Genomic DNA, 10,907 nt, shown 5'->3' with positions numbered 1-10,907 from the left:
AACATTTAGCGAATGAAATAATGACGCACGAAGTTGTTTCTAGAGTCGCAATGATGATCTCCCTGGAACTTCTCCTTCGTGAAATTCCCCCTCTTCCCTTTTCATTTAAACAGCATATAGCTTGCCGTATAATTGAAGTTTATATAAATTAATTGAAGTTTATAAATTAAAAATATATTCATGAGTGAAGCGCAGGTTTATACGTTGGTATGTATATGTTATCATTTATTTCGCCAACAAATTTTCGCACGTAAATAACATAACAGCTTCTACTTTTACATGTGCGGAGCATCACGAGATGGGAAATAGAAAAACATTTATATATTCATATAACACAATACTATAATAATCTAATATACAGGACGTTTATCTCGCTATGCGATTATCTCCGAAACTATTGTTCAGAAGAAAACGTAAGTTTAAACAAAGATATATCTCTATTAAAAAAAAAAAAGATTACTAGATTTATAGAGATCTCGTTTAGATCATTATAGTTTTGCCATTATAGTTTAGTAACTTTAACTAAAAATATAATATTTTTGAGACGAGCGCTAGTTTCCAAGATAATTAAATACACATTAATTGCAAAGATTAAAGTGAAGCTCTACGTAAATAATAAATATCGGTGTATTTGAAAAACGGTATATATACGCCTAATATGTAATAATATATACATAGTAACGTGATATATACATTTCTTTATGACTTAGATTTCACCCTTCGAATGCGAAGAGGCAACATATCACTTTGTGAAAAATTAGAAACGGCGTATGAAACGATATAGAAATACCCATGCGTCATGTTGCATCGCCAAATAATATAAATAAGTAACTTAACATTTCATTGCACATTATACGCAGGATGTATAAAATTTGCCACGTAAATACTTTTTATTCGTTTTCGCCCGTCTTCTCGTTGATCATATCACTGGTCGTCCTGTATATATTACAATATACGCAAAATATCTTTCGGTAAAGAGGAAATACAGGAAGTCAATGGCATCGATTGATTTTCTGTATTTTCTCTCGGGTTAATAATTCGTTCTTAGTGTCCTAGCTGAGCTCATTTAGGATTTTGCTTCGCGCTCTCCTCGAGCACGGAACTCTTAACAGCAGTCTTGTTAATTTTTTTCAGTTTGGAAGACTCGCTCGGCTTTCCGGCGACCCTGGCCCTATCGTGCGCCCCTTGAACGTTCTGCTTGTCGCAGGCATGCGGCACCTTCGGGGATACCTTTACGCCAGTCTCCTCCGCCGCACCGGACGATTCACCAACCTCGGGAAGAGGCTTGGACGTTCTCATAGACGAGATGAGTTTCAGTCTCTTCGCGCCGTGCCTCACCGTCGTTGTTTCCTCGGAGGAAACCCGCGTCTTCGTCGAACTGTTCGCCGCCTTTGGCTTCTTACTCGCGTTTGAACGCGGCTCGAGGTTGTCGCCGATCGCCGTCCCCGCGCCGTCGACCTTGGATCTGTTCGATCGATAGCGATCGATCGTCTTCAGAAACGGCTTCGCCACCACCTCGGACTTGATCGCGCAGATTATCGCGCTGTTCTCCACGTTGTTGGCACAATGGTTCTTCAAGGCGCGACGCGCGAGCGTCTGCCGGGGTTTCTTACCGCTCTTGATCCTCTTCACCGCCGTGTAAAAGGAGGCGCCGCGACGAAGGATGCACTTCTTCACCAGGTTGCCCTCGCTCCTTATGGCATTCCTCGCCCCCGTCACCGCGTCGTTTAATCTCGTTTCTAATTCCTTCAGGATGCCGCCGCTGCTCCGCGCAACGTTATCGCCTTCGTTATCCTGCGAATGAAAGGCACACAATTGTAGATCGTAGATTCGGAGATGCGTCTTACATAGTACAGAAATAGCCACGTACCACGGTAACAACACAAAGATAAACACATGTGAGAGAGAGAGATTGATTTTATTTCGATTATCGTTGTTATTACGACCGCAATCGTTTGCACGGTTATTTATTACATATAACACGATTATATTAATTATACAAATAATGACTTACCCCCTCGCGGCTAAACACACATCGAATATAATTGGGCACGTACCATACACTTTTAAAAAGACGAAGCGCATCTACATGTATAAAAACTTCAGAGAAAATTATAAAGTGAGCAAAAGTGTAGCGAATTGCCTAAACACAACTAAAGCCACCTTGCCGATAATTTAAATGCATATTATCAGAAAGGATTAATCATATTTATAGAAAATCGATATTTAGCGAGTGAAAATATTCGGCTGACGCATGCTAGAGTGCTGTGAAGTACATGTGAAGCACAGGATTCATCATCTACGTGTTTCGCTGGCGATCAAAGAAACTTGCGGACGATAATCTTCGACGCGGATTCAAGTCTCTTTGCGTTCCTACTGCACTTCATTGCCCATTTCGTTTGCTTGCAAACACGATGCACGATTCATGCCAAGCTATTCGTCAGGATCGATTGGTATCGGGATATCAAATAAAAGTAAGATAAATAAATGATCGCTAAAAAAACTGTAACATTTATTAATACAGCTGGATATGCAAGCTCGTGTGCGATACATCGTGAAGTTTCTATAAATGTATGCGTACGTAATACGAGCCGAACTTTGGAGCGATTTGTTCAAAGTTTGTTTGCCGAGATCGAGATTCGTTATTTTGACTTCTTGAATATCTACTCATGGGATATTAACGTTGCACATATATTACATCTTTCATATATAATGACGTCCAACATTGATAAATTTATATGTTTACATTATCATTTGATATAGATATATTGATAATGGAATTATGCCGGGAAACAACAGATATACTCCTAACAATTTATAATTTATGAAGTAAACTTTTATAAACTTCTATATATTGTTAAAATGAGTAACGTTTAAGTTTGAATTAACAAACTGCCATATCTCACTTCAACAACCCCATCGTCCAGAGATATAACGGTTTAACCACTTATATCTCTCCACGTCGTGCCCTTCGCTAAAGAAATAGATATAATTAATATACAAACATCTGTATAATATTAACGTTTTGTTTCACAACAATTCGCATCTTTTAAAAAGACACTGCGTAAATTAGATTATGTGATCGTAAGTGTACTTGCGTACATTGTTGGTGAAAAATATATGCATAAAAATTGATTATTTACAAACGATTATTAAATACAAATATCAAATACGACCATAGAAGCGTTAATATTTACGATTAATGAACACTTTACTGAGTTAGCCACAATATAAAATGAGTCAATAATACAAGATATTTGCACCATATATCTTATTCGTCTCATCTTTCTTTATCAATTAATATTAAAATTGTCATTTAAAGAAATTAGTGTATATTTTGTGTATAAATATTAAGCAAGTCATTTATATAATGAAAGTAAAAACGGTACATCATGTATATAATTCACAAATTATATACATATATAATTATATAAATATTAAATTTTATATTATCTTGTTCTGTGAAAGTAATGTATAATTAAGAATATATAATTGAGAGTCTGATGTATAAATTTATCCAAAGAAGTATATGGAATATTATTGTCTTGTCTAAATATATCAAGTCATATATGGAAGACCCATTAAGAAAAATTATGTCAAAGAGAGTTTACGTATAGCTTTCTTATATATAATATTTCGTATATAACAACATAATAAATACTGTAATATCATTATTGTCGTAAAGTATTTCAATTACATATTTTTATTTTAAAAAAACTAAATCGTTTCGATATAAATTCAATTTTATATAATTTGAGACATAACTCGCCAAATTTGATTTGTAAACATACAAAATCTCTCTCCCACTTTCCTAGTTATGCACAAATGAATTTATGTTGGATTAGGCACTAATGGGTTGCAGTGTTAATGCTAAACTAATATATAAAATTAGTCGCTGAACATAATAAATGATTATGATAATACACACTGCCTTATGTCAGCATTACAAATGTCACTCCCACTATTTACATCAAAATTTACCTTACGCACTGACTTGCTGGGCGGTGCAGAGATATTGCTCACGTATGTTAATTTCAAGTGAGATTTTACTCCCCTTACAGAGCGATATTGGCTATTTGGCAATCGGCTGTTGGGATTGTTCCCAGTGAGATCGAGAATGGAAGGACCTAATGCTGCGCCAACCTAATGTATTATCAATGATACGTATAATAGAAGTTTTAGCAACATTGTGTTTCTTAAATAGAAGGCGAAAGCAAAATATATTTACCGCCTCAAACACTGCCGGCGTATATTTCGGAGGAACGAACATGTGATTCATAGTTTTATTCACCCCATCGCGAATTCTAGCGGGTATCATATTCACCAAACGGCCAGAGTTGTAATTACACTCTAGAGTATAGCTGCGTATTAGACCAGTCATCTTATACACTGCCACGCGTCCCGAGCCTTCTCTGGACATACCGTCTCGTTTGTCTCTGTAAAAACATACATATTTAGCATCCCAATACAAAATTGGATATATGTATAACTTCTGATGGCAGTAGACTTTACTTACATAATATACATATTTCGTTCCGCAAAATTGCACGACGTGAAATGAAAGTTTGGATTGTTGATAGACATCACTTTGGGTAGCAGCATGCATGCGATAGTATCTTCTGGGTCAGTAAAGTGATTTCCATACATGAAAACGCCTTTTTTCGAGGCATGGCCGTGAAGATCGATATATAGATATAACCCAGAATTATCGGAGGATTTTGATGTCTCGTCTACACCGACGGCCGTACCAGTTAGTTTGTCATTCGTTCTGACTTCTGTGGCGGTATCATTTTTACCTTGTTTAGATAGATCCTCGCTTTCATCTGTACACGACAAAAGGCAAATTACTGGACTGGAAATTGCGAGATAAATTAATGAGGTTTTATTACTTATATAAAGTGAATATCAGTACCAATAGTTGCGCTGTCCAAATGCTCTAATGTCAACAAATGTTCCTTGTTAGTATCTAGAGCACACCTGTTCTTCTCATCTAATGACATAAATGTTACCTAAAAAAGTGATAGTATTAGAAGAATACTATCGCAGCTACACGTAACGTAAAATGTATTATTCTTTAGAGCTCCTCGTAATTTCATTCACAATATAAACAAATGTTATTAAGGGAAATTCCGTAGGTTTTTGTCATACTTGTTGCAACAGTCTTGTGGTTGTGTCACGTACAGCGTTTGCTATCGAAGCAGTCGAATTTATAATGCTTACATTGCTGTCCATAATTTCTAAATTTATATTCGATAGGTCAGTTAGTTCGCTCGGTAGTTGATAAGAATTGTGATAGTATCTATAAGAAAAGCATGTGAAACTTGACTGTGCATAATATGTATATTACGAAGCGTCAAGGTAATTAGAAATACAAGTGCTTACTGTATTAAGTTCTTTGCGGCATATATCGTAGGATGATCTACTTCAGAAGGATTTAGATAAACTCTATTCAAATTTATTCCCTTAGTGTCCATTCGATAATGGCCTTTGGCAACACCATCTGGGTTGAGCATCGGTATCAATTTGAACACATATAGGCGACGTAAATTTATAGCAATCTGATCTTCCCGACTTAGTAAAAAATTGAGGAAACCATTTAGAACGAAGCTAGAGGGTGTTTCACCTGGATGGACTCTGGCGCTAATAAAAATTACCTAAATACATAATATAGTCGTATATATAAATAGATTTCTCTCTTCAGAATTCATTCTTCGTTATAATATCGATACGATACCTTCTTGTCCCGAAATTTATAAGGCCTCTCCTCACTTTCCTCAGGGAACATATTATTCAGTCTATCTTCTCTCTCCGTTGATATGTTATGATAGGAGCTTATTGTTAATATATCTAATCTACGATCCTCCAGTGATTTTATTGCACATTCTCTGTGATAATAGATGTCATCCGCAGACATTACACTCCTCTTTCCCATTCTCGCATCGATCCTTCTCAAATAATTTTGCAAATCTGTATACGAGAATGGATAGGTAAAGGCAAAGTAAGTAACAGCTTTTGAATTTTCTGGAGTGTAATGGAGGAACGATAAAGCAAAGTCGTTCCCTCTCTGATCAAGCTGCAACGTTAAACAGTACGCTATATATCTGCCGGCACAAATTATCACATATAATCTCGCTACATTCTTAGATATGCATTTCTATAACTATCCAAGCTGCAATTACAGTGTACGTTGGCTTTTCGCGAATCCGCTCCCAGTGCAGGTGTCCCGGCACGATCTTAAAGACCGGACACATCCCTTGGCTAAACATCTTGGCTTGCTTGTTCAGATTGACTATGTTAAATCTGACCGAGACACTCGGCCGACTAGACTTGACACCGAAATAAAACCAGGTTCTATTGTTGTTTTGGAATTGCGTGCCGTGACAATCGTGCTTCGTCCACAGGTTGAACTCGTAATCCAACGTGTCTTTGGAATTTGAGCTATTGGTCGGTTTGCCTTCAATATCGTAAACATCTAAAAATAGTAAAACCCATTGGCATTGTATCGTTACATAAGAAGAACATTGGCGATCGTACAGCTCATTGCAATGTATCTAGATTCCTTCAAGGTGAAAAACCAGTCAATTTAATTACATAAAAACGATCCTCCAGTTCAATGACACTTACATCAACACACGTACACAAATATTGAAAATCAATCTAGGTCTGTAAGATTGTCCCAGCATCAAGGGAAGGTGATTGGCGTTACCTTTCTCAAAGGTCTCCGGGATCCTCACTGCTTCCACCTTGGCCAGATTAGCCGAGTCAAAGTTATTGAGAAACACGAAGCCACCGCAGGTAATGTTCTCGGCTGTGCTCGCCATGACGCGTCAGAGAGTTACGTCTACTGCAGAATCGAAGGACGCGCGGCAGACGACGAAGACGAATTGCCCGTTCATGTGGTGGTTGGTGGTGCGTTGCTGTATATACCGCCGCCTGTGGAGGCGCAGAGCTGCCGGACAATCGCTGCGCTTCCTCAGGCACGATCGCGCCCGTTCGTCGGCGACGGCATCGCGCTCATTCCCGCTGAGCGAATCGGCTCGATCCGAGGATCCGACGACTCCTTCGCGCGATCATATGATCTCTATTTACGACGCACATACATACACACACACACACACACACACACACACACACACACACACACACACACATAGGTGTTGCGCGCAAGAATCCGCAGCCCTCAATGCGGTAACGCAGCCGCGGTAGAAATGGCAGAAACAAGATCGTTCATCCCTTGGGCGACGTTGAACTGCGTTGAACGTAGAACGTAGTTTCCTCTTGTTCCTCAATGGATTTTCGACAATTTCGACCACCGAGTTTAACCTGTCGATTAACCTGTCACAAAGCGCACAAGAGTGAATGAATAGTCTTGGCTGGTCAGGTGCGGCTGTAGGTCGCTGAACTAATTGTGAGGCGAGGCAACGACACTCGTACTGGCTTATTACTCGTTATCGATCGTTTTGTTTTTTGCACAGATTAATTCGATCGGCGAGTGAATCCGTGGTTGGTCGGACGCGCAACAGTTGAAACGTTTGAACGGGAACTCCCGTGCGTGCGTACGAGAGATTTTTACGATATACGACACCTCACTGCATTCTAGGGTAATCGAGGCATTTTGATCTGTCACCTGCGAACGTCACCGGTGATGATATCAGTATTTTGTTCCGGAACGACGTCGTCCCCACGTCGACGGCCTACGTTTGTTTTGCGTCTCTCTCTCCCGAGAGTTGCCTGAAATTTCGAGAATGCAATTTAAATAAATCTGATTTCGTTCCTTTAATATAATTTTATCAATTTTAGAATACTTGAATTTTCGAAAGTAAAGCAAAATATATTTGTTGTCGGTGTGACTTTACCAACTGTAATCGTTCAGCATACAGTTTTTTGAATTCTTGGAACTTTGAAAAATTTTAGATAGCACTCTCTGTTCTGTTTTCTTAATTCTTAATTCTTCGATTTTTGTAAATTTTTATATTTTTGCATTGAAATTTTTCAAAATTAAAATTCCAGAAATTACGAGTCTTACAATTTTCATTAATGTGATATATGAAAATAGATGTGGAGGGATATTTACAAGTGTTTTGTATCATTAACGCACGTTTGATTAATTTATTGTATTTTGAAAAATTACATAATTTATACATTATTATATTATATATACATACGGAGATTTTTTGCTTATTAACAATAATTATATAAAATTTTCGACTTATATAGATATTAAATTGTCATTATCAAAATATAGGGCGGGCGATAGGGGCTAGTATCGCTCGCCCGTTGCGTAAGCAACCCCCAAGGGAAGGGGTGACGGATGAGTTGGTGACGCTCATCCGCCACGAATTAGGATTAGATCACCCAGAAGGGTGAGGTGTGGGGGGGCTCACGGAAGTAATCAGTGCGTTTCCCGGCCCCCCCCCCCCCCCTCATAGCACAGTGTTAGGGTCACTCGCGGGTGGTTTAGTCGGTAGGCTACGGGAAATGGCGGGACTACACTAAGTGGTCCCTGCTCCCGTAGAATCCGACACTCCCCTGTCCCGCCCCAGGAGCAGGGGGTCTTCCCTCCGTAAGGAGGGTCACTGGTTGAAACCCCGGAGGAAAGGAGGCGCTCCCCGATCAGAGGCGCTCCCTGATCAAGGGCATATGCCCTTGTGACTGGTTGCCTCTGCTGACTGGTTGCCTCCAGGACTCCGCGGGGATTCCAGTGATGGAAGATTACACCCGCGTAAAAAAAAAAAAAAAAAAAAAAGCGAGAGTTAGAAGTAACGAGAGTAAAACATACATCTTTCGAGCTTTCAATGGACGTGAACGATGTATGCGAATAAAAATAAAACTGTATTGTAACATTGTACTGTCTTTTGATTTTTTTAATTGCAATTAAAAAAAAAACATTCGATGTAAAAACCCATCAACGTTTAAGTGTACCCAAAAAGTGTAACATGATAAATTAATAATACAGTCTGTTTTAAAATCGTCTGAATTGCTTTTTAAATCTCTCGTAATGGTAATCGTCCGTCGCCTTCTCTCCATTGTCTTTCCGCTTTCCTCGGATATCCTCTTTGGTGGTGTATTTTTTCTTGTCGCCGGAGCCTTGCTGCGATTTCTGGAAATCTGAGTCTTCTATGTTGACTAAAATTATAATAAATATTTCGTTCAAATAAAGTTTATGTGTCTAACACGAAGAATTCAATTGTAGGGAAACAAAATGCATACGACGGTTGCGACTAGTTAATAAGTTCAAAATAATTTGGGAATGTCGTACGTATCATTTCATGTATATCTATGAAAAATAATAAAGTGAATAAGATCATCTCATACATCTGTTGTGCTGCACGAAATTTACAGCCATATTAGTAGGAACAAACTGCGAGGGTCCATCTTTCTTTCTGTGTCTCTCCCAAAGAAGTTTCAATTTTGCCTCTTCGGTAGCTTCGATGTTACGAATTTTAGCTCTGAAAATAAACTGGATTTTAAGGAAAATGTCTACCATAAAACTAATACGTTTTAAAATGTATAAATGAATTTGATGAAGTTAAATCGTTATTATACGTTGCTTCAAGTTCCGACATTGCAAAATCATCTTCATACTTGTGTCCAAATAACCCTTTTTAACTGTGTGTATGCACATTATAATAAATATACTCACTCTATGCCAAGATCAACCTCTGGAATACCAGAGAGCATCTGATTCGAAAGCATCTCCTCACTACGATTGGCTGAGCTCTGCCTCAAGTGTTCAGGTACGGCGCGCAACGCCGCTTCTTCGGGCGAGCAATACGATCCCTTTTCATTATTCCCACTATTTGCCGCATCATTATTATTTTTACTCTTGCGTTTTGACAATTCTTCTTCTATGTACTTGACCCTAGTAGGAATAATCATATGAGCTTGTGATATAAGACATATAAACCAGCAATGATTAATAATCTTAATAATATATTCATCACTGATTAAGCACTACCAATAAATATAATAGAAAGATACAAACGTTGTCGTACATTTCTTCATCTTCATCGCGTTTATTAGTCTCTGCGTTAAATTGTGTGCCAATGCCAGTTTCATATGCATCGTTTGGCTTGTGTTTTGTATTCTTCAATGCAGCCATGTTTACCATTCCTCCCGTTTTCATGTTGAAGGGATCCGACTAAATTAACATATAGATCATCTTTCATATTACATCATCCACCCTGTGTTTTAATTTTATTACACATGCATCAACGTATCCTGTTATACGTATCCTACCGTTATGACATCAGATGCACCGCTTTCTCCAAGAGCCAAACCGACGACGTCGACTCCAGCGGGTCTCTCGCGGAGCTTCTGAATGATCTTCATCTCCTCAACCTTCTCCCTGAAATAAGTCTCTTTCTAATCACGCTAATTCCCACGTTACTATTTAATTAAGATAGAGAATAAATACAATCCTTACCTGAGAGACACTTTTTCCTCCTCGCTGTCATTATCATCGGATAGAGCTTCGCGTTTTCTTAAAGGTTTCTTCTTCTTCTTCTTGAACTGGATGTTAGGCGCTTCATCATCGCCGCCGCCCATTTTTGATTAATTAATCAGTTAATTAAACTCTATCTTCTCTCGAGCAAAACCACAAGAGACAGGTTAGGTTAATCAGGTTAATGCAGGTTGACGCCGAGTCGCTGAGAGTCGCTGTCAATCGATTGATAAATCGATCCATCAATAGGGTTCGAGTCTCCGCTAAATCGGGTTCGAGTCTCCACTAAATCGAATTCAAGTCTCCGCTATAAATTGTAAGCAGAGAGAAACCTGAGAGCGGAATATAGATATAAGAATACAATCGTCTATTTGAATGTCGCAAATGTGTCGCGGATATCTATTCTAGAATATTAATACGCCTATTCGTTAGAACGCGAGAAATTTCAAATTATCCGCGCGGA

The 10,907-nt window shown here is 38.6% G+C and overlaps 2 protein-coding genes across 3 annotated transcripts; both read right to left on the bottom strand.

The window, feature by feature from the left end:
• Positions 1–208: 208 nt before the first annotated feature.
• LOC139783195 (cytosolic carboxypeptidase-like protein 5) lies at positions 209–7,635 on the bottom strand. 2 transcript variants are annotated; one of them, XM_071722338.1, is made up of 10 exons: positions 6,707–7,635; positions 6,180–6,472; positions 5,735–6,073; positions 5,383–5,654; positions 5,149–5,299; positions 4,913–5,009; positions 4,517–4,823; positions 4,229–4,436; positions 3,982–4,143; positions 209–1,794 (listed from the first exon to the last, which is right to left on the bottom strand). In XM_071722338.1, the coding sequence occupies exons 1-10, from the start codon at positions 6,819–6,821 to the stop codon at positions 1,063–1,065; spliced, it is 2,676 nt and encodes an 891-aa protein (XP_071578439.1). In that variant the 5' UTR covers positions 6,822–7,635; the 3' UTR covers positions 209–1,062. The 2 variants fall into 2 exon arrangements, with proteins under 2 accessions (XP_071578439.1, XP_071578440.1); XM_071722339.1 differs by having other exon boundaries at positions 6,625–6,762.
• Positions 7,636–8,095: 460 nt separating this feature from the next.
• Positions 8,096–10,640, bottom strand: LOC139783190 (splicing factor C9orf78-like). Its single transcript, XM_071722328.1, has 6 exons — positions 10,427–10,640; positions 10,240–10,348; positions 9,996–10,141; positions 9,644–9,862; positions 9,316–9,449; positions 8,096–9,126 (listed from the first exon to the last, which is right to left on the bottom strand). Exons 1-6 carry the CDS (start codon positions 10,546–10,548, stop codon positions 8,963–8,965), a joined length of 894 nt encoding a protein of 297 aa, XP_071578429.1. The 5' UTR covers positions 10,549–10,640; the 3' UTR covers positions 8,096–8,962.
• Positions 10,641–10,907: the final 267 nt, after the last annotated feature.

Source organism: Temnothorax nylanderi, unplaced genomic scaffold, assembly GCF_030848795.1.
Source record: "Temnothorax nylanderi isolate EJ_2023f unplaced genomic scaffold, tnyl_v1.0 TNYL_tig0477_pilon, whole genome shotgun sequence".
In the NCBI taxonomy this organism is placed as follows: Eukaryota; Metazoa; Arthropoda; class Insecta; order Hymenoptera; family Formicidae; genus Temnothorax; species Temnothorax nylanderi.
The sequence above is the reverse complement of the archived record's forward strand: the minus strand, read 5'-3'. Positions and strand labels throughout refer to the sequence as shown.